We start from the raw sequence: 25,186 nt of genomic DNA, 5'->3' as shown, positions 1-25,186 counted from the left end.
TTTAAAAAAAAAGAAAATGCCGTAAGATATATTGATAATAAAAACACTGAATGTTGTTAATTGTGATGTATTATGTGCACGATATCGTTTTATATAAGTTCTGGAAAAAAACCACAACATTACAACTGATTGTATGATCATATAATAAACTGTTCTGTAACTATTGTACGAAAGACCGGTGGGGACATTTCAACTTCATGAATTCTCTATTACAGCTTCATGAATTCTCGATTTCAACTTCACGAATTCACGATTTCAACTTCATGAATTCGTGATTTCAACTTGAATTTACTTCACGAATTCGCGATTTTAACTTCATGAATTCATGATTTCAACTTCACGATTTCAACTTCGTGAATTCACGATTTCAACTTTGTGAATTCAATATTTCAACTTTACGAATTCACGATTTTCAACATCATGAATTCACGATTTCAACTTAATGAATTTGAAATCGTGAATTCATGAAGTAGAAATCGTGAATTCGTGAAGTTTAAGTGGTGAATTTTCGAAGCTGAAATCGTGAATTCGTGAATTCGGTATGTTAAAACGGGAATTCACGAAGTTTTAATTGTGAATTCATGAAGATGAAATCGGGAATTCATGAAGTTGAAATAGTCCTACCGGTCTTTCGTATTATTGCTACATTTATTACTCATTTCCTTCTTTATTCTAATGTATTATCTTTCTGCACAGTGCGTGAACAAATTTGTTTTATCTTCCGGTTTTTAAAATAACGGTTTATGAAATATTAATCGTGTATGTACGTATAAAATGTGGTGCTGGGTGGGGGCGGGGTCGCTTTACTCCTGAATTTATTTAATATTTGAGCCGCGTCATGACAAAACCAACATAATGGGTTTACGACCAGCATGGATCCAGACCAGCCTGCGCTTCCGCGCAGTCTGATCAGGATCCATGCTGTTCGCTTACCAATCCTTTACAAGTAGAGAAACTGATAGCGAACAGCATGGATCCTGATCAGACTGCGCGGATGCGCATGCTGGTCTGGATCTATGCTGGTCGCAAACGCACTATGTTGGTTTTGTCGTGGCGCGGCTCATTTATTGAATGCGTTTGTAGTTATAGAAAGTGCCTCAACTGTATAAATATTTAAAAATATATTTTCCAGTAACTGTACCCAAAGTGCATAACTAGAATTGACTACCCCGTGTTTGCAAACAATAGTTTGTTGTTACGGTATTTGAGAGAGAGAAAAAAACAAACGTGAAATATGGGAGCAATTTATTTAACATACATTCTTTTATTCTCCAATACAAAAGTACCTTATAATGTATTCATTTGAAAAGGGATGATAGTTTGAGTTATCGCTGCATCAAATGATCATAATAACACACGCGGGACCATTTCTGCATGCGAGACCATTTCTATTTCATAAATTGTGAGGTGTGCTTATTCATGCATTTTTATGTAGTGTTTACTGTTGTTACGTACAATGATATGTAAACAAGATTGATAGTTATATTTATAAAACTTCATTATGACATAATATACACTCTTAGGTTTACGAAATGCAGGCGGTGATAACCTGCCTATGTTACCAGTAAAATGTTCGTTCGCCTTTACGTATGCGTAGTCAAACTATGACTATTTATTACGGTTGTTCAATTATATTCGTTCAAGTTAAATACCTTAAAGCTGCTTGCCTCCAGATACATGTAAGCCAACATATTTCAAGAATATTAATGTTGAGGTAATATTCTAAGATTTTAAGAAAATTAAAAACAAAAAGATCCAGTTATAACTTGCATGTTTTGTGTGATGAATAACTGATTTTGCAATTATATTTATTACCATATTTATACTGCGCCACTATCGCAGTAAGGCATATTTTTCAGCATATTTTGATCTCTTTTTTGATAATTTATGTGGATTGTAGGTGTAAATTACCTTCTTTGTTAACTTCACAATATTTTACTTAAATACATATTTTATTCAAATAAAGTTTCATTTTTTTTCATGAAAATTAAAATGAATCTATAGGTATGCTGCTTTAATATAGACAGGTAGATATAAACAGGTCAATAAACGACGATAGTTTATAATGAATTTATAACTACATGTAAATAAAAACAACAGCCTGGTGTAGGCTGAAAAATGTGTAAACATCGAGTAAAAGAAAAATAAAACTAGCATAAATCATTTTAGATCATGTCCATTTCAAATGTAAATGTATGTTATGTTTTATAAAAGAGACATGGACGGACGCATATTTACGTACACCCAACATGAAGTCCCTTTAATATTAATGATAACATTATTATTATTATTATTATTATTATTATAATGCTACATATGTATAAAGACATGTCATACTAACTTTAACAAATAATGCAATTGCTTATTTTCATAACTGTATTGTTACAGTTGTTCCGTAAAATACATGCACTGGTCGAACACTAAGCATTTTGCTTAAAGGGGCCTCGAGAGTTTTTTACGCGACGGGACTTGAAAACTAATTACTAATAACTAGTGTTGTTGTTTTTTGTTTTATTTTTTTTTTGTTTTGTTTTTGTTTTTGATTTGATTTTTTACAAAATAATCATTTTTATGCAAAATTTCATTACATTGAAAGCGTTGAAACGCTTTTAAATCAAGTCGGTCTAAGCCGATATGATTTTTCAAATCTTATATTTTTAGGCTTTTGGACCCCTTTATTTATAAGTATGAAAAATGGATGAAATCTTCGTCAATATACGCATGTTGTTTTGTTGTTAATTATCATAAAATCGGGTAATATGTCATAATTATGGAGACCCCCCACATACATGATATCAAAATTAATATGTGAAAATTGCAGACTAGATTTGATTGAGACTGCATACAGTCCAACATTTGTCATGCCTCCTAGCAACGGCGGAAGTAGTATTCATACTTCTAACTGTCGATATGCGCATGCGTGAAAATGGAGGTAGTTAAAATTTTGGCTCTCATAAAATTAGATTTTAAATTTTTCATAAAATAGTGAAAATATTGACGGATTTTAAGAGAGCATGGAATATGAAAAAATAATGTTTTTTTTTCTAGTAAGATATATATGTAAATGTTTATCAGAGACACAGTTGTCACAATCACGTGATTTAGATTTTCTATAATAACCAATAATTACATATTGTAAGATTAGAATCCATAAATCTTTCTTATGAAAGCACGATTGTCGCTGTTTCATACCGCATTCATAGATACCGAAAACAATATAAGCCGTCCTAATCAATTAATAGGGTTATATATGCATTATTGATGCGGAAACTGATGCTAGCGTCTTCAACAATGGTAAGTCAGAATAGATTTAACAACTGACAAGTACAACCATAAAATAGAAAACTCACTTAGGGAATTCCGCGTGCATATCGAGTGATCTTTCATAGTGTTTGTTTATTTGATTAACTAAAGCAATTGGATTTAGATTTGTTTTTTTAATATATACAAAGGCAGGGTGTGTGTGAGGTTGGAATTGTGTAACCATTGTTTGAACGAAAGGACTATGTACTTTTCTATGTATAAATGACGGCTATACATTGTTAAAATGACAAATAATGATTACTCGTGAGCTGTTTTTTGTTGGTAAGCAACGTTAAATGTTAGAATAACTAATGCTCCCATCGGCTTCCACGTTTGAATAAACAAGATATGAATATTTTAATAAGCTCTTTTATTCACCGATGACAGCTGAACGATCAGTGTCACTGAGACGTGCTGTAACATATGGATATATCATTTGTTTTCCACAATATTCCGGTTATTGTTATAACTGATTTAGTAATTTAAGTACTCCACAAAGAAAACAAACAAAGACATTTTTTCTCGTTAAGTTCATATATATATTAGACCTTTGGACAGAAGTGGAAGTGTGAACAAGATTGTTAAAAGAGGGGCAAAGACAACGGGTGTACAATGCCTAATAAGAAATTTTCGAGTCAAAAAAGGCAAAAGTCTAAAGAAAGAAGTGATAGCGGCAAGACAGTTACATTGGAGAAAGACAACAAAGTTGGCGAGCAAGACGAGACACAAGTTAAAGACCAGCGGAATGAACAGTCGGAATTTTCAGAAAACGGTAAAGGAAATACCGAAACGATCGAAATGAAAGCAGACGCTGAAGAAAAATCGGAAACGGAAACTAATAAAGACGTTGAAAATATGACGAAGAAAGGAAAGAAAAGTAACTACAAGGGCTATGCATCTAAATCTCTGAGCCAATCGCCGGAACGGAGCAAGTCTTTGAAGAACAATGGAAACAGTATGCCGACGTCACGAAAAAGTAAAAAAACGTTCACATCTCGAAACAGTCAAGCGAACTTCAACAGATCTGATGCTAAAAGTAAAGCCACAAGGGGGACCACAGAAGATATACCTGCAAAAGGCGTGAAGCAAAACGCTCCATTTCAAGACGATAGATATATTGGCGACAATCTTGATGACGGCTTTTTTTATTCAAACGGATATCAATTTAATGAAACTGAAGGGAAATATTTCATGTTGGATGGAGACTGGTATGCGGAAGACGACGTAAGTCACGTGATATTATTGTAAACCATGTTAAAATAGAATGCTCTTCGCATTTCATATGCACAAATTATCTGTAATTAAAAGTGCTATACATGTATGCTGAAAATAAGGCCCTTTTTTAGATTTATCTCAAATCTAAGGTTTTTCATTTGACAGTGCACATTCTGTGTAAGTTTCTGACCAATCAAATACCTGAGATTTGAGTATGAGCATAGATTTTTTTAACATTGGAACAATGGGTCAGTAACTTAAATTATACATAGATAACGCTGTATTGTTTGTTTTTAACGCCGATTCAACACATAGTTTTGTCGTATCTCGGAGGTCCGTTTAATTCAAGATTACTAACCAGTTATTATCAATATCTCCCTAAGTGACCCACATGATTTTCCAACAATTGTTAGAGTTAAAAATGTATGTCCTACAACTATTTCACGGAGAAATTTGGCTTTGTGTAGATGCACTCTATAAGCTATCCTTTTTGAAGTATTCGAATCGGCCATTTTGAATGGAAATCACGAAGTAGACAAACACATGTTGTCGTGTCATCTGTTATTCTATTAGGAAAGAATTATTTTAACAAAAAAACATTATATACAAACTAAACACTATACAGTTAAACCTAAGCTAGATATCTTTATTTTTTGCCAGCCATACGGGTACGTCTTCAGATAAACAGTTAAAGAAATTTTAAAACAATACTTATGAAGAATATTAATGAATTCGCATTTTATTGGTATTATTGTGTTGAAATTATATGTATTATACAAGATTCGTGATTAACATAAAGCATCTATCATCATTTCTATCTGAACAAATAATTCAGTTTCATGTTCATATTAATATATCAAAAATAATTGTACTCAAACATACTTTTCAAATACATGTACATATAAAAATAACGTTCCTATCAACAAAAAGACAATAATCAAACTACCCTCACTTTATTGCCAACATGTCTTCAAACAGCTTTCATTCTTATTTTCTTCCCGTCAGACATATTCATTATCTCACTGGATGAAAACAAAACTAGTCAAAACACAACTATAAGGTTCAGACATTCGGTATTTCGACCACATATTCACGGGGGAGGAAGTGTTACACGAAAGATGGAGTTCTTATGATAACTTGTTTGGAGTTCTTATGATAACTGTCACGGAGTTCCTGGAAAACGTTACGGATTTCTGTGGAAAACTTTTCTATATACCTGGAAAACTCGCGTAAAAAATGGTTATTTTTAACTTTAAATGGGGAGTTTGAGGTGCTAAATTTAACTTTGATAATTAAGCTTGCCCTACATATTGTATTTTGTTTCAGAAAAAATCTTTTAATCCATAATTTGTCGCCTTTTTAAAAAAATCTGGTAGTTTTGAGAAATATTACCAAATTACTTGCTAATTCGTACATATTGACCTTTTCATTTGTGATCTTCTTCGTTGCTATACTTAATTACCTAATTATTATAGAGAGTTGCAAACATAAAGCCCGGGCTAATAAATTTATACCAGATTTTTCAAATGTTACGGAGTTCTTGCGATAACTCAAAATATGTCCTGGAGTTCTTATGATAACTTTTGTTACTGCCAGTGTGTTTTTGTGCTTAATCACGGCACGTTTAAGCGTATTTTATAAGTCAATAAGTGTAAATCATTATGAAGCATAGTACGCTTATCATTTGCACAAAAATTTGGTTATATAACGTTGGTTTTGATCGTGTTTTCCAGTTCAAGAGATATTTTTCTTACTTCTGTTTCTTGTATTTATTGTGTTTGTTTTGGTCTTTTTGTGTGTTTGTTTTTATTTTTTCTAATTTTTTTTGGAATGACTGTAAACATACTTGATGTAGAGCATTTACTTACAGGATAAAAATACGCTTTGAATTTAATACTCAAGCATGATTTCGTCATAAATACATTATTCCTGGCAGTTTTAGAGAACATTAAGTAGCTATGCTATCGGTATATATGCATGTAAATGGTTTTCAGCAAAATAGGAGGTAGTATGCACCACCTTTTCTAAATGTAATGAGGTGGGTGTCGTCTTTATGTATTCAACGGGTATTTCAATTTCAATTTCTAAAAGGTATCAGTTTTTGTCATAGAAACGTATAATGTTCTATGACAATGATATTACGATAGAAGTAAGTCTTCAATAAGATAAGTGAGTCACCGTAAGTTTCATGCCGTTTATCGACCTTGTTCCTTTCTCTATAAAATCCAATGTAGCATCACGTGACGTACAGCAATTTCCATATTTTGAAAAATTACTGCATACATTTTTCTTATCAAAGTTGGAGTCCTAGTGGCAATTTTGCAACAACTTTTGCTGTAATTGATTACAAAAATATATTGTCGAACTTCTTTCGCTCGAACCCGTAGGGCATGTGCAAATCTGTCGAAGAGATCGGTAGTAATCGGTTGATTTTTTATGCATAAAAAGATCATACATTTCGGGTGCATGGGTGTGAAGGATATCCCGGTTATATACGATACATGGTACATAATGATACAATTTACTTAGCCGCTTCTTGAGGGAAGCCCAACTACTTATTGTCTGCTTTAGAAAGGCGGTTGCTTAAAACATGTAACTGAGAAAAAAGTGTAAGTTTTAAACAATTTTTCCTTGGCGGTTTCAGCAATGTTACTGCTGAATACAGGTGACCGCTGATTCAGGTTTTCCTGAAAATTTTTGTTTGCTTGTTTGTTTCATTTTAAGCCTTTTCCCAACAGTATTTCAGTCATATGGGCGGATAGTTTCCCAACCATCGTTCCTGGAGAGTTACACCAGTACTAGACTACCTTCCTCCGTACTAAACTACCAAATCATCTCCCGGGGATCGAACCCACGCCAGAGAGGTAACTGTATTAGAAGGCATCGACTCCTCGACCACGGAGGTGGTCGTTCCTGAAGATAGCTTAGCACCTGTTTATCCTTTGAAGACTGTACACCAAAGCAGTTTCATGTCTTCTCCAGATATATTGAATGATCGTGTTTTAATTTTGCCACATGGCCTCAATGTTGCATTTGCGGAAACTTATGACATAAAATTTTTGTTGACAAACAGTATACACAGAAACATTTAGTGCATTCGTTGGGTTTTATAATGTCAATATGATTTCGCACAAATTTAATTAGGAACTAAAACACGATCAAAACCAACGTTATATAACCATTTTTTGTGCAAATGATATGCGTACTATGCTTCATAATGATTTACACACTTATTGACTAATAAAATACGCTTAAACGTGCCGTAATTAAGCACAAGAAACACACTGGCAGTAACAAAAGTTATCATAAGAACTTCAGGACATATTTTGAGTTATCACAAGAACTCCGTAACATTTGAAAAATCGGGTATACATTTATTCGCCCGGGCTTTATGTTTGCAACTCTCCGCTTTAATTAGGTGATTATGTATAGCAACGAAGAAGATCACAAATGAAAACGTCAATATGTACAAAATAGCAAGTAATTTGGAAATTTTTCTGAAAACTACCAGATTTTTTTTTAAACGGCGACGAAATTTGGACTAAAAGATTTTTTCTGAAACATAATACAATATGTAGGGCAAGCTTAATTATCAAAGTTTAATTTAGCACCTCAAACTCGCCATTTAAAGTTAAAAATAATCATTTTTTACGCGAGTTCTCCAAGTATATAGAAAAGTTTTCCACAGAAATACGTAACGTTTTCCAGGAACTCCGTGACAGTTATCATAAGAACTCCAAACAAGTTATCATAAGAACTCCATCCTTCGTGTAACACTTCCTCCCCCGTGATATTGAATATACCATTTTAAGCTTGAATTATATACCATTTTTTAGCTTTAAACGATACAATTTTTTAAAGCTTGAAATGTATACAATTTTAAAGCATTTTAGTGCCAGTACGCTAGTCCTTCGGCTCAAGTAGTATACGAAAGGTTTTCTTGTTTTCATGTTGAAGTAACTGGCACCAGTCTCGCAGATTTAATGGTTTAACCACTGGGCCATCATTTAAACATGATTATGCCGTCATGTATTTTATCATCTGATCTGATTGTTGATAAAATCGATTACATTTTATTAGAATATTCTAAAAATTGTGAATCAAATTTATTTGCTTATAATTCTGTAAATTGTTTCTGCTGACGATTTTTCATGTACATACTCAATCAAAACCGAGTCTGCAATTTTTATTTGATTTCGTTGTGATTAATGCTTCCGAGGGGTCACACTTTATTCAGATGTTTATATTTCACAACAGCAAGTGTCAAGCGCTGTAAAACGTTGCTCCGTTCTTCACTTTAGTGTTTTTATATTTTTCTGGTCGTTCAGGACCATTGATTCTAACAATTTTAACTGTTGAAAATTCTTCCACTCAAGCCGGTGCTAGGGGCGTAAGGGATGTTGCATTTTTCATTATTCCTCATGTACAGACTCAGTTTAACCAAGTCTGCAATCTGCATGCAATTTTATTGTGATTAACGCTTTTGAGAGATCGCACTTTTTCTAGATTTTTATATCTTGTGTCATTTCCATTAATTTGTGGTATTTTCATTTCGAAGACGACACAATGCATCATATTTAAGCTATTCTTAAAGAAGAAGATATTACAAGTAAATAATCAGATAAGTTATCATAAGGGCCAACCGACTCCGTGCCCGAGTGGTTAAGGTCGTTGACTTCAAACCACTTTCCTTTCATTGCAGTAGGTTCGATCCGCACCAGTGTTACAACCGGTTTTGCAATAAAACGAGTTTCGCAATAATTTATTGCAAAACTCTTGTTGCGATGACATAATTTTGTTGTAATTTTTCACAACCAGTATTGCAATAAAAACGGACTTTGCAATGAATTATTCTTATATTAGATTTGATATCAAGATCATCCTCTCAACAGTGTTATGTGTATCTTATTAGTTCCCTACCGGTTTACCGGAGGGGACTTTAGGTTTACCCTCCGTCCGTCTGTCCGTCCGTCCGTCTGTCCGTCCGTCAGTCCGTCCGTCCACAAAACTGGATCCCGTGATAACGCAAAAAGTACTGAAAATATTTTAATGAAACTTGATATATGGATAGATGGCAGTATGGAGATTATGCACGTCTTTTTCTTTTCTTCCTATGTTGAAAATTCTGGTTGCTATGGCAACAAATAGACTGAATATATGGCAAATTTTACACATAACCTGGATCCCGCGATAACGCAAAAAGTACTGAAAATATTTTTATGAAACTTGATATATGGATAGATGGCAGTATGGAGATTATGCACGTCTTTTTCTTTTTTTCCTATGCTGAAAATTCTGGTTGCTATGGCAACAAATAGACTGAAAATATGCCAAATTTTACACATAACCTGGATCCAGTGATAACGCAAAAAGTACTGAAAATATTTTTATGAAACTTGACATATAGGTAGATGGCAGTATGGAAATTATGCACATCCTTTTCTTATCTTCCTATGTTGAAAATTCTGGTTGCTATGGCAACAAATAGACTGAATTTCTAGATATCTGATTCTAGTTTTTAAGTTTTTTCACTATAAGTTCTTTATTTCTTAAGGTATTTTCTTCAAACTTTAAATATAAGTTGCTAGTCATCAACCACATCATATGTGACAAGGTTTACAACTCTAGCACAAAATTTATCAGAATTACCTCCCTTGAACTTAAAATTTTCATGAAAAAAACATTGTTTTTTTTTTTAATAACTTCTTTTTTTCTGAATGTATCTACTTCAAACTTCATATAAATGTTTCTTATTATCACTCAACATTTGTGAGTGTTCAATACTCTAGCAAGACTATGTCCAGAATTATGCCCCTTTTGAACTTAGACTTTTTTTTTGAGAAATTGGTAATTTTTACCCAACTTCTTCAATCATGATAGGATTTTCTTCAAACTCCCACATCATAATAATATGACAAGGTTTATAAATCTAGCATCCATATTTCCAGAATTATCTCCTCCTTAAACTTTTAATTTTTCCTATTCGTTCTTTTAACTTTCATTTACTTCAAATTCAAAATAAACATTCAATATTCATACCTTCATTACTAATTGTTCTTTGTTACACTCACATCATGTTTGACATCGTTATCTTCTTTTTAAATTTTTTTGCTTTTAAAAATGTTATATTTTGATAACAGGGATGTTTAAAAAATAACTTTAGAGTTTTTTTCAGTCCGTCTGTCTGTCTGTACATAAAAACTGTTTCCTGTGATCACTTTTAAAGAACTTTTTCAACAAATTTACTTAAAATAGAAACATAAGTGAATGGCCAATGGCCCTTCAGAATGTTGCTTGGGCTCTTACCGGTAGGGGACTTATGGATTGCTTGCAATACTATGATAATTGCTTGTTGATATAAGGATTGAAATTCAGTGAGTTTATTTATTAAACTTGTTTATATGATTTAACATTAATTTCCATCAATTATTAATTGCAAAATATATGATAATTGAATGGGTTTTTTAATAAAATATCAGCACATTTACATTATTAACAACGATTGTAGTTTTGGAAATACATTGGACAAAACTCTGTGATATACATATTTGATCTTAAAACAGTCTCGAAACTTTCAAGTACTTTTCAGAAAGTGTAAACGATATTATTGCAAAACTTGTTGCGATGACGTAATTTTGTTGCAATTTTTTCACAACCAGTTTTGCAACAAACTTGTCTGGAATTTTTAATCTAAACAGGAACGTAGAAATCTATTTTTTTTTGTTGTTGCTAAGTGTGCGCATTACTTTTTACTATATGAATCCTTACATATTTGTCATAGAGGTTGTTTCTTCTTGCTCAAAGAATACTTAATATCAAATAAAGGAAATGACAAATATTAATTCATCACATCATTGTTCAGAGTATATCAATTTTGCTGTTAAACTATAGATATTTATCCCATTATTGTATTATTTTTGTATGTTTTGTATTTTTCTTTCGTTATAATTATTACTTGGTTAATAATCAAAAGTGTTTCCATTAAAAAGTTATGTCAAACTAATTGAAACAGGGACCTACGCAAAGTCATTTTTCAAAACGTACACTTGAAAAATCACCCACTTTATACTAATTAGTAATTAAGTTGTCTTTAAAATGACAAATATGCATTATTAATGGTTTTCGAAACATAGAGTTTTGGAAACAAACATAATTTTCAAATACCTTTGAGATAGATATTGAGTGTTTCTTGTTGTTTTGTTTCTTTCAACAATTGGATTGCAACGATGCAGTAAATGAAATATTAAATATTAATACCGTCTCTACGTAAATAAATGAGCAAAACAAGGTTAGCTACGCATAAATTCCGCCAAAAATCAATTACGGTTTTATGGGCACAAATTAGCTTTTGCCATAGATCATTTCCCTTTAGATTTGACCCGCGGTTAACGTGCATTTACAATGCATAATTCACGTGCGTTTATAATACCTTGTTCACGTGCACGTTTATAATACGTGATAAACGAGTAATTTAGTTTCTAAAAATAGATGAAGGTTGCTTGTGCTTTAAATGACGTAGTACATATACTTTTAATTGAACGCACCTCCTTCGTTATGGTAATTGACTTTTCCCAACATATTAAGGGCCATGTAATTTCTGTAACATTGCGTTACAAAATATTATATTATCTAAACATTTAGATGTTATATGTCACTTACAATCAAACGTTGTCCTTTTTGAAGTTGTGGACAAAAAGTAACACTTTGTCCAATATCTAATAAGAAATCGTGAAAAAATAACTCTTTACCAATTTCCAATTCAACTGTGAAGAAGGTGATGTGTAAATAGTTAAAGTCAAACCTGTGTTTGCAGCCACTCCACACAAAGGTCAATCGCGGAGAAACAATCATTGATTATTTATACTAAAATGACCTCTGAATAAAAGTCATCTGTCAATAAAGGCCATATTTTGACTTTACCATGGGTGGCTTTTGTTTACAAGTTAGACTGTCAATAGGATTTCTATGAAAAAAAAGTTAGCGGCAATATTTATATTTTTTTGTTCTGTTTTAATTTTTCCCTCATTACGGACAAGACAAGCCATCAAAACTGCACCCTTGTAGCTTCCAGTACATCCCTTATTGATCTTCGGACTTCAAAGTCGATTTCTTAAGAAATTAGATTTGCCAGCGATAATGTGTGCGTCAATTATTCATGTCAGCCATGTTTTACTATCATGCGAATACAAACTTTTTCTGCTGGTATCTGGCTTTGTAAACTAACCATAATATCGTAATTTTCGAACAGAAACATATTTTTGTAAAAGGGGTAGTCGTCAATATTCGTCAGTTTTACATGTAGATCTGAAACAATCTGCAAATGTTCCGTTAGAATTGGAATTACTATTTTTTGTTGTAGATAAATTGGACTTTACATATACAAAATAAAAACCATAAGTGTGCTCGGCATATTGTAATTTCACATTCAGTATAGATGGCCAATTTGATTTGCCTATTTAGTATAGCGTTAGACCTAGATCAGACTTCCATATCTTGGGTGGAAATAAATTCACCTTTTCCTCTGCGGTAAAGAGGCAAACGAAAATAGGTTTTAAAACATAGCGGCCTTTTTAAAAGCTACGTATATGACATTGTGTTAAAATTGTCAGTAAACCAAAGTCAAAGTCAAAATATTTTTATTTTTCATTAGTTCACAAAAAGTGACAACATGATACTTTCCAAAAATTTAGAAAACATTAAACCGTATTAGACATGTACGGAATCTTAGAGGGTACACACGGTGTTATTCCTTCTTGCACATGGTAATGGGGCATATACCAGTTTGAGGTCTTAATAATGTTATTTTTCACGAGGCCCCTGTGTGTTTCTGTTTTGTAATATTTCTATAATTACACGCGCGAAATTTGCGCGAGACTTATGCGTGAATAGAACAAGTAAAATATGTCAATAAATTGCACGGAATAAAAATATATCAAGGTAAAAACTAATAGATAGTCTATGCATGATAATTAAACGGTAGGTCACGTAAGAAAACTATAAACGTTTCTGTTTGCTGAATTTCAGAGTGAGATTCCAGTTCTTGAATACGACTCTGACGTCGATGTTGAGGAGCAAATGTATGACGGACCTCGCCCCCTCACGGATACAGCAAGAGATTTCCATAATTACCGCAGATTTGAGGGCGAATACGACAAAGTCCGGCCAAACTACCGCAATCCGGCACATCAAAAAGGCTCAAACGGATGTCTAGTAAAATTCTTTTTAAATGGCAAAAGCCAGCATAAAGGTCATATTATATCTATAAATAACAAAATGAAATCATTCCAGACATTGTTAGATGATCTTACTAAAAAGTTTGGGGTACGTATCGATCATGTGTACAACTGGCCTCATGGCAAGGAGATTACTGATTTATCACAGTTTCACAACCGTTGTGTCTACGTGGTGTCACCTGCTGCCAAGAAGAAAAAGGGGAATGTATTGATTCCAGTAACTTACGGTGCATCCAAAGAAAATTACTGGTCCAACAGAAAGATGTCTGGCGGCCGGCGGAGACAGGAAAATGAACTTTACAGGAAGGATCAAGAGTTTAAAGAATCTCCTGTAAGAAATATGCCGATGGTAATCAGTGTCTCTTACAAGTCAGCGCCTGAGAGAAAACCAGAAAAATTCATTCTAAATCCACAAACTGCGCAGGAATTTGAAGACTGGTTGGAGGACCTTTCTAAGCCGAATTTGCCAGTCCGAGCACTTTACTCGGACAAACCCCCTTATGCACAGGTAAAACAATTGATATTTATTTTAACAAGATATCATACACGAGTACAATATTATTTACCCGGGCTTGTTCGAGTAACATATGATATTCTCGCGCTTGTTTTAGCACTATATGATCTACTGATTGTTCGAGTAAATAATGATATGTATACACGCGCTTGTTCTAGCTAAAGCCAATTATGTACACTAAAAAGCTTTTTATTTCTGGTGTACTTTTATAGTTTTGGCAATTAGTCGAGTTAAAATGATTTAGTATTTTGTTTTGTTTACATTATTTTTTGCTACATTTATGACGAATACTCGTAATTTCACATTAACCGCTACCTTTTTCAGTATACAACCTTCTAACATGCTCTAAAATCATTGTTTTAATGTTGTAAAATGCATGTAAAAATATTCAAAATTTGGTCGTGTCCGAGGCAAAGTGTGCCTTTTAATACTGTTCATGTTTTTAAGTAAAATTTTCATTGCCAATTATAGAATTTTTTTTCAATACATGTGCTGATTTACTATTGAAAATCAAAAATCACTCGCGATTATTCGAGTAAAATACTACTCACCCACTAGCTTACACGATTACAACACTGTACACTCGCACGAGGACCGAACACTCATGTGTTAAATACAATATGCAGCTTTGAAATAATACAACGCTTGTGTGTGCGTGTGCGCGCATGTGCATGTGGCATGCGTGCTTTATTTTTTTGTTGTTAAAGATAGTAAACATATTCTACATTCTTGTACATTTGAAATAATTGCTAACTTTGACCAGTTTTCTTTATATGTTTTTGTATATTTACAACGTCTCTTGCGATATTCGCATCGTTTCATTGTTATCAACTAGATATGTAACCGGTAAGACTTAAACAACTTGTAAAAATGTACATGAACTATTTTTTAAGATGAAGAGTTACACACATATCTTCCGGGAGCATCACACAAACAGTGGTTTTATAGCGTGCGCCGAGGAGATGAAACCGTCGGAATTAAAAAAGAGACAGGCACCCAGTAGCAATTCCAGCTCGGACTCTATTGGTGACTCGAAAAACAGAAAACAAAAGTTACAGAAACAACAAGATATGGGTATGTACACGAATGCTAAGTTGTTTCTTTATGCCATGCTTTCAACCCTCCCCCATTTTTTAGAGAAAAAAAACTAAACAACATAATTTAACTAAACTTAAATTAACCTCTCAAATTTTTGTAATGGTTTTACTAAGATTTGAATTTGGAACAGCCCATTTAAAGTTTAAAGGAAACAAAAAAATAAGTGGCTAACAGTATAGAGCCTGTTCAGACTGCACTTAATTGTAAAACTGGGTCAAGTACTAAAAGTGACATTATGCTCAAACTCAACTGAAATGATTGTAAATTTCAAAATATTGACTGTTATGATGGTGATTGACCAACAGTTGGTATTAGAAAATGTTATCATGGATAAACTTTTAATTTGCATGACATATAAAAAGACACTTTTATGAATTGAACCTCACAAGTTAATTCCGATTGATATATACAGACACGTTAGTTATTTATCGTTCGTGCAAAAATATTTATTTAACATGTTCACTCACTATACACCCTTAGATAGGCATAATGTAGTTTTGAAATATTCTTAAGCCGGCGGATGTCTTTACCTGTACTGTTGGCCTTAAAATATTTTCCTACCATTAGTTGTCTTTGAGACTGTGACAAGGTCGTATCGCACTTCCAGTGGGATATGTTTTATAAATGAAAATGTTCGAAATAATTACAATTCTACAGTTCATTTATCATGCATGTTTTAAATTGAACGATCGTTCTCTCATGTGAAATAAAGCATGGCCTTTTAAACATAGATCTACTTTAAACATTGCATTATTAATCACTGAACATTAACGTAAAACATCATATTTCACTTAAACGTTTTCTGTTATTTCCATTTTACAGCGTTGGGTTAATTAATCTTAGATTTGTTTGAAAGGATTTTTAGTAAAAAAAAACGAAAGGATTTTAATTGAAAAGTAAATATTGGATTGTTTTTGTTTTTCAAACCTTGTTTTTATTAACATTGATCATATTTTGCTGATGGAAAAAAGCCTTTAAGTTAACGAAATTGTATTTTTAGATTTGTGAATAAAATATGAAATAAATTAAGTAAAATTCGTATTTCAAATTCAATGGCACCATTGTCTTAAAAGCACCGTTAAACTACTTAAAATGAGCTTCACATATTGAAACGGGAAGTGATTAGTTTAGACAAATTTATTTTAGTTCGATTGTGTTGGAAGAAACACACTCGAACTAACCAGTACTAAGGAATGAATTTCTTGCTTAATAAAACAGCTGCTTGTCCCTGACAGGGTTTGAACCCACGCTGTCAGCAATTCTTAGATTACTAGTCCAACGCGTTATCCACTCGGTCATGCCGCCGTGGAAGTGATTAACTGTACCAGTCTGAACAACCGTGTATTCTGACCAGACTCCATACTGTTGGTAGCTAAATATTATATTTTAATATTTTAATCTCGATAACTTAATAATATAAAAAGCAAATAAATTGTTATAAGAAAAGTCAACAAAAACTTCACATGCTGTTATGCTTTAATATTGAACTATCAATAGGAAAGGGAGGTAAAAAAAACACTGACCTGCTAAATAAAATGGAAATTCAAATCGTTGGCGTTAAAAAAGATTCCCATTATTTCTTTTGACAAGCCGGGACTGGAAATTTTTTTTTTCGAGATTCGTGTTCCATTTGATGAAGGTCTAAATTTTTGTGCAAAAAAAGATCATTCGCTGCACCGTTTTACCAGAATAACAGAATAATTAATATTTTAATTGTAAAAAAGCACAAAAATAATATTTTTAGATTTAAATATAAGAATATTTTTACATTATCGTGTGTATGTTTTTTTGTTTTTGTTTGTTTTTTTTTTTTTTTTGTTGTTGTTGTTTTAAGTGTCTTAGTTGATCTATGCCAGAAACTTTAATTTAATGTTTGTAGGCTTTTAGACCTCAGTGGAATTCCTTTGAGGATTTTTCGTACATTGTTTCATGCATGTAAAGAGGTTGCAGCCAATATTTCATGTAGATCTACTTATTATATATTTTGTTTAACATAATATTAATAGACAAGTTGTGTTAAAATAAATATAAAAAGTAGATCTACATGAAATATTGGCTGCAACACAACTTGTCTTTTAAGATTGTGTTGGCGGCATTTGTCAATTTTAATAGTTTCTCAATAGCGTATATTGAAATACAGTAGAATAGCTACATTATAAGTTAAAGTACTTGTTATATTTCATCTCTTTACTCTTTTTCTATCTGAAGGTCAAATATACGAAAACGGAAGTCGAGATTCGTCTATCTCTACGGCTATGTCTCGTTTTGACAACGGCCAACAGCGCAGTCAGTCAAGGGTGCGCGGGAGACGGAAAGATAGCCGACCAAGAGACGCGGGCTCAGATAACTACGTACAGGTAGAGGTTGACGGCATCCCAAGAGGTAAACAAGCTTTAGTCTTAAGGTTGAACACTACAAAATAACTATAAAACTTTCTGAAATACATGCAGGTCAATACTTAGAGTACATATTAAAAAGGAAATCAAGTGCGCGATGTGCTTCTCTTAAACTGTCACAAGAAAAACAGGCGTTTCCTTTTATGATAGATATTAACCTCTTCAGCATTTAACCTTTGTGCTCTTCACCCAAAATATTCATCTTTGATCAAGCGGATAAGCGCTGAATACGAACCAATCATCGGTGTGGGTTCAAATCCAAATAGGGATTAGAGATTTGAACTTGTTAATATGATAATGCTATCCAATTAGCTAATGGAAAGTCGGTGGTTCAACTCAGGGACCCGCTCGTACCGGGAAAATGCCTTTCTTTACCACTATAGCCAAGAAGTCGACACATAACCTTAACAGTGTTGGGTTCAAATTCTTACAAATGAGTAGCCTGAATTACCGTTAGAATATAAACATATGACATTATCTACATAATTATTATTAAATTAATTTGTCAGGTTATATTTTCTTGCCTTAATCAAATGATTGGCAAAAAATCGGATGTTTCATCATTTACCCACCTTTTAATATAATTTATTGAAGGGATTTCACTGATGATTTTTTCTATGAGGAGAACGAAAATGATTTTATTTATGATATTGTAAGATTTTTGGACCTCAGTGGAGTTCCTTTAAGCAGGGTTCGCCTTTTTTGATGTGTTATCATTTTAGTTATTACTTAACATAATAGCGTGTCTATTTATTTACATATCAATAAATATTTAATATTGCATTAGATACTTTTTAAGGACTTATTATTTTTTTCAGAATTTTACCCTCCAACCACTAAAAACAGCAAAGATGATGGTGCAAAACCACCAGGAATGCTTAAATGCGAATGGGTGTATCCTTTTTTCAAATACTGTATATAGATGTGAAAACATTTGTATTAATTTGATTTGGGTTGTTTTTCGTGAAAAAAAGTCAAAACTTTGAAAAACCGCTGAAAAGATTTTCATTGGCTGGTTAAGAGGGCTAATGGCTCTGGAGGCAAATTTCAGTGGTTTTAAATTGCAATAATCTAATTTTGCACATTTAATCTTTGTTATGATCTTTACAATTTACAAAAAAAAAAATACATTTTTTTAAAATGGCGAATGAGATACCCAGATTTCATTTTGTAATTTTAAAATGACCAATGGAAACTCTTCTAATATTTAGTTCTTCTCTGTAAATTTTACAGGAAGTCAAATTGAAAACAGACCGGCCTTCGGCAGAAAATATACGATATCAAAGTTTTAAATACATGTACATGTATGTACTCTTCTGATTTCGTTTGTCGTATGCTTATTTAAAGTCATTAAGCACTTTGATCCTTCGAATAAGTCATACCCACACGTGTGATTAAATAAAACATTGGAACCAAACACTGGTTCCGCTTCAATGAGAGATGTTGCCATTGTCCTCCCAGTGCTCAATTTTGTTAAGCCAATAAAACTAATTACACTATGATCAAAGTTGGTATTATAAATGAATTTTATATTTTGCTGCGTCAGAGTTCATGAATTGGTAATGCATGACTTGTTTCCTGTCAGCTGAAGCACACATGGGAAAGAACGATCATTCTATTGTAATATTAATAAAGAAAAATGCTAAGTTTCGTTTGAACTGTTTAAATGATTATTTGTTTAAAGTGCTCGCGTTCTGCATGTCTACCGATGAATTAATTTCCCTTGAAATGAATGAATTTTAAACAGAGGTCAAATTATTTCACATATTTGACGCTTGAGAAGAAAGCCACTATGTCTGAACTTTATTCAAGCGAAATTTTGTCTGATTGTTGGCGTTTGATTTCTGTCTTGTAAATCTAAAGATGTGTTACGTATTTACCAATTGAAGTTCCGTTTGAAACCAGCCTATCTAAATGCCGTCAGAAAATACAGCACGGTTATTAATCCGGTTAAGTAATAAGTATGTATGCAAAACTATTCAGATATTTCCTTAGCGTTGTTTAGGTACGGGTTCCGCGGGCGGGATACCCGGCACAATCTTCAGGTGTTACCGGACACGGGTGAGCTGGTGTACTTTGTGGGCGCCATTGTTGTCCTGTATAACAAGGAGACAGATACCCAGAGGCATTACTTGAAACATACTGAAGACGTCTCGTGGTAAGTAAAGGGAAGAGCATCGAAACACGAGGCAATCTGATTTGTACGAGGGGCATAGCATGCCCTATTTTATCCCCAAACAGGAGTGTAGGTAACTACTACCTGATCTCCAGTTCATGTATGGGTATACGATTTAAGTCTGACACATTTTTAATAGAAGGTTTCAAAACTATGATACCATACAGAATTTCTTAATTTTTTTTTCGGCGATAAAATTATGCCAGTGTAGTCAGGTCAACGTTCATACAATCTGGCCACTTTATATTCAATTCGCCAATTCAATTGTTTTTTTGTGTCACCGGATACAGATTAGCGGCGACATATAGGGATCACTTCACCGTCGTCTCTCTGTCCTTTCGTCACAAAATTTGTCCGGAACTACTGATGCAAGTCATCCAAACTTTTCAGGAACAAACAGCCTAGTTGTGCATACATGTATATCAATGGTCAATGGTTGGAAATTTTCGTGACAGTTTTCTCAGCAACTACTTATCACAGTCTCTTGATATTTAGCATACAACTTTAACTAGTGGTCACGTACCGTGGGATTGGATTTAATTTTGTACGGACTATTTCACTTATACCAGTTATGCAATTTGAATGAAAATTTACAGGATTGATTGATACCTGGGTAGATGGGTTTTCAATTTGAATGATTTTTAGCTGAGTTAAGGCCCTTGCATAAAAAGCGTTTTGGCCTGAGACTCCTGCTACACAGTAGCTACAACGTGCTACAAAGTATCCGCGACATAAAGGGACCAAACAGTTCAGTTCAATCATCCCACAATACAACTGTTCGTTTGGCTATCATCAGGCTATACACTGATCACTGATAGCTCTTGTTTTTTTGTATTTTGACACTGAAATCCTTTGATTCAAGCAAGGCTGGTCAACTTTGTGCATAAATGTAGCAGGGTTCAAAGGCATGTTTATAACGTTTAAATAATTTAGGGCATGTTAAAATACTGAAAAGTATCGTTGAATGCATAATTATTTGTCATAAAAGTATCGAAATGTAAACAAACTAGCATTTTAACTTCCATGCAAATTACTAAATCATTATCACTTCTAAAGCTGTACTACTTGACAAAATGGTTCATGTAAATGGCCAATGGGTATTTTTTTTTTTTGGAAAACCAGAAATAACAGGATTTGAGGAAATATTTATTAAAGCATTTCTGTGGCTTTTGGGCCATAAGGTTCAGCAACAATACTCATATCTATTTAACCCTGTTTTAATAATGAAGTGGTATTTTAAGATGTGACATTACCAAACCTTTCTTGTAGCGTATTTATTCATCAACACATATATACATATATAAAGATTTGCTTTTATTTTTCTCATTTTCCTTTAAAGCATAACGATACATCCAGATGGTAGCACAGTAGCATCGGGACAAATGCACGGCAAGAAACCGGAAAACTGGGTATGCATATATATATAACTACTTTATCGCGATTGAACTATCGTGTTCACAAAGGTCATATAATTATTATACATGTATATTACGCAATACCGACTTTCAAAACATACTGATATTTACAAAAAAGGCTGATTCCGTTTAGCGACCACTCGCTGTAACAAAATAGCGCCTATGTTGCCCATTTGAACAGACTTATCAACCACGTTGTTGCTAACAGCTCATTATAATTAGCCACTTTATTGATAACTGCATAATTATAGCAAATGACCCATTCAGAACCTGTACAAGCATAGACGATGATTATCTTGTATAATCATATAATTTTCTCTTTTTCACTAGGCTCACATTCAGATATGGGACGGTGAAACTCTGAACACTCGCTACGTGATAGGATTAGGAGTGTTAACTGGCAACGTCATCTCAATAGATTTTTCAAAAGACGTAAGTTCTTTTATGCTGATTTTTATTTTTTAATGCACAAAGAACGATGGAGATATTATAAGTTATATAGATGTTTGTGAAGTTATATGCCCCAGTATATATTTCTGTACAGGGCACATTTGATTGCGATATGAATAGTAATATAATTATAAAGTAGGTACCACCGAGGTGACTTCTAAAGTTGGTACCATCGTAAAGGTCACTAATAAAGAAAGTACCACCGTAAATGAATGTCACTTATAAAGTAGGTTCCATCGAGGTCACTTCTAAAGTTGGTACCACCGTAAATGGCACTCATTAAGTAGGTACCACCGTAAAAGTCACTTGCGATAAAATTGGTTAAATAACCAGGAAAGCCAGTTAAAGTGGACCAACAGCCGAGACTTGACCAAAATCGTGTTTTATCGGTGTTAAAACATGTTTAAATCGGAGTTAAAACAAAACAAACAAATAAAAACAAGCAAAATACCAAACCATCAAACAAATGAATATGTACTGAGAACCATTGCAAAATTAATCAATGAATTATTCATCAACATGATTCAGTTCACCAAAGATACTAATACATTCTCGTTGTTCATGAGCAACAAATATGTTTTCTTCAATCAATGGCACGAAGGATGTCCCAAAGGCATCCTATCTGATGGCATTTTTGCTTGAATTGTTTATTGTTGTCAAGGAGTCTTGTCGCCTAACATTTCCGTGCTGAATATTTGAGCCGCGTCACGACAAAACCAACATAGTGCGTTTGCGACCAGCATGGATCCAGACCAGCCTGCGCATCCGCACAGTCTGATCAGGATCCATGCTGTTCGCTATCAGTTTCTCTACTTGTGATAGGGTTTTTAAGCGAACAGCATGGATCCTGATCAGACTGCGTGGATGCGCAGGCTGGTCTGGATCCATGCTGGTCGCAAACCCATTATGTTGGTTTTTTCATGACGCGGCTCATTTCATCTTTTATTAAAGAAAATCGATTTTAAACTCGATTTTCTCACGTTTTATTTCAAATATCTGGCATATAAATTCATCTTTCAAAATTCAAAATCTGAAATATTACATCCAAATCTGAATATATGACGTTAAAATTAAACTTTTTACATGCTTTACATTATTCCTCTATCAACAAGATAGGACCACTGAGTACATTATTGCACGATATACTTATCACACCGTATTACCGGCGGCAGTGATGGCAGATCACTGCAGTGATGCAGATCTTGAAAATTTAGCCGATCGGTACAGGTAGGTTATAAATTTGGTTTGGTTTAATTATATTACACAAATACGGCCCATATCATTGCTATAAAACTATTGTCCATTGAATGGAGATACTGTAAGGTAATTTTTGGACTCGTTTTTTTTTCTGTTTTAGGACTATTTTGAGCAGGTTAAAAGTGAAAGCCTTGGAAAAAAATCCGTGAAAATGTCTGTTTTTTCTGTTCAAAAAGTATCTCAAGTTTTAAGTAAATTGGCAGGATTTCCTGTTATCAATATTAGACGTTTCATCCATTTGGGGTCACGCAAGCAAAAATATCTACCCCCGTGAGTCTTTTCTTGAAAGTTTTACAGACGCTCAATCTTGTCCGGTGGAAGAAAAAATGCTGCCGTTGTAGGCAGATACATATTATAAAATGCTGCCGTCGATGGCAGAAAAACACGAAAGTGGGCTAACATTCTGACCAGAAATCAAGTTCAATCTTTTATCAATTCCTCTTTTCTTTTGCGTCCTTTTAGTCGGAATTGAGACGTTAAACTATCATTTCTAATATTTTCCACAAGATAGAAAAGTTATTAATGCGGTGTGTGCATCGAAAAAAGCTTTTTTAGCAACATGCAGTTACAATACAAAAAGTGATGATTTAGTACGACAAAATTTCACTATAAATAGAGAAATGAACATGAAAAAACTTCATTTTTTCTATATTCATGCATGTGTGGCTTGATCTGTTCATATGAATTGAAAGGTCAAAAAGAGCAAAAGAATATAACAAATAAAAAAATTCTTAGTTTTTTTCCTATAAATACAGGATTTATTTTCATCTTGTGATATGAATCATCGAAAGGTTCATCTTTATAAGTTGTCATGGTTACAACTAAAATGAATGAAAAAATATATAGTTAAATGGGAGCACGTGATGTTAGAACTGTTGTTAATAGTTTAGCATAGTAAATGTAATTCAAAGGCAAACTACAACGATATTACAAACATGAAAATTTAAAGAAATGAATCCACGTTGTCGTGTTTTTCAAGAACTTGATAATATAGGAAAATATTTCAACTGTCAATAATATTATCTTTCCATTTTAAATTAACATACATTGTTTTATGATACACTGATGCGAGGTTAATAGTCTCCCCTTTATTACATCAATTTAATAATTTATAATCTGCGCCGATTAAGTAAATTTCAGCCTTTATTTGTCATAAAGCGATGAACATTATTACCTCGAGAAAATAATGTCATATGCTAGCAAATGAATATCCACTTACAGAAGTTACTTGCTGTAATATGCATTGGCGTTATGTTCTTAAAAAAGGGAGTCGCTGCTAAACTTAAGATACATATAGTATTGTATGCATGTAACTGACAGACACAACAGATCAAGCACACATGCGATGAATATAGAAAAAATGAAGTTTTTCATGTTCATTTCTCTATTTATAGTGAAAATTTTGTGGTACTAAATCATAATTTTTGTATTGTAACTGCATGTTGCTAATAAGCTTTTTTTCGATGCACATACCGCATTAATGAAAAAAAATCAAAAAATCTAGCAAAACAGCAATTTTTCTTCAAAATTATATGTGAGGCCATGTTTTAACATGGAAAAACTGCGTTTTTGGGTAATTTCGTTTTTTTTTTTATCATTTTCTGTTAACCCATTACCAGATATATACGCCTTTTACGCCTTTTCACCCCCCCCTCCTTTTTTTGCTTTCTCAAATGGTGAAAAAAATGCCTTATTTAGGCCCCCAAAACACTTGTTTTTGTATGATAAATGTTGTTTAAAAAATTGGACCACTTTTTCGGCGCGCCCCCCCCACCCCCATCCAAAAGATACATCAGGGGGTTGCCAGAAGGGGGATGTGCCCCCTTCTGTTTGGGGGGTTTGAAGGGGGGGCGGAGTCCCCCTCATCGCCAAGAAAACTTTGGACTTGTGGGAGGCTAAAAAATGGCCCCAGGTCGATCATAAGGTAAACGTGTAACCAATGCTGAAAAGCCTTTGACTCTATCTCAATCCATTGAGAAGTGGCAGCACTTTGAAATCAATTTTGATGGAAAAAATCAACGCAAAATAGTGATTTTTGGCAATTTTGAGATGTCCCCTAGTTGCTATGGTAACAGGAAATTTCAGACTGAACATGTTGTTACACAGGCAATGGTCCAGTCAACATTTGT

General features: G+C 33.4%; 1 protein-coding gene across 4 annotated transcripts in view; it reads left to right on the top strand.

The window, feature by feature from the left end:
* The window catches only part of LOC132726150 (echinoderm microtubule-associated protein-like 2), a 73,952-nt gene that overhangs the window by 21,832 nt on the left and 26,934 nt on the right, over positions 1 to 25,186 (top strand). For 3 of the 4 annotated variants that reach the window (XM_060711417.1, XM_060711418.1, XM_060711419.1), the window contains 7 exons: positions 13,543 to 14,259; positions 15,159 to 15,339; positions 17,572 to 17,745; positions 18,578 to 18,653; positions 19,765 to 19,917; positions 21,275 to 21,344; positions 21,681 to 21,782. In XM_060711417.1, the coding sequence (XP_060567400.1) occupies positions 13,543 to 14,259; positions 15,159 to 15,339; positions 17,572 to 17,745; positions 18,578 to 18,653; positions 19,765 to 19,917; positions 21,275 to 21,344; positions 21,681 to 21,782 (1,473 nt within the window). Of the gene's footprint in view, positions 1 to 3,494; positions 4,528 to 13,542; positions 14,260 to 15,158; positions 15,340 to 17,571; positions 17,746 to 18,577; positions 18,654 to 19,764; positions 19,918 to 21,274; positions 21,345 to 21,680; positions 21,783 to 25,186 lie in introns of those variants that run through there. The other variant, XM_060711420.1, reaches the window with a different exon arrangement.

The sequence above is a fragment of the Ruditapes philippinarum genome, unplaced genomic scaffold (genome assembly GCF_026571515.1).
Source record: "Ruditapes philippinarum isolate M1 unplaced genomic scaffold, ASM2657151v2 ctg2116_1_1_1_1, whole genome shotgun sequence".
Classification (NCBI taxonomy): domain Eukaryota; kingdom Metazoa; phylum Mollusca; class Bivalvia; order Venerida; family Veneridae; genus Ruditapes; species Ruditapes philippinarum.
Note: the sequence above shows the minus strand (reverse complement) of the source record. Positions and strands in the feature narration are given on the sequence as shown.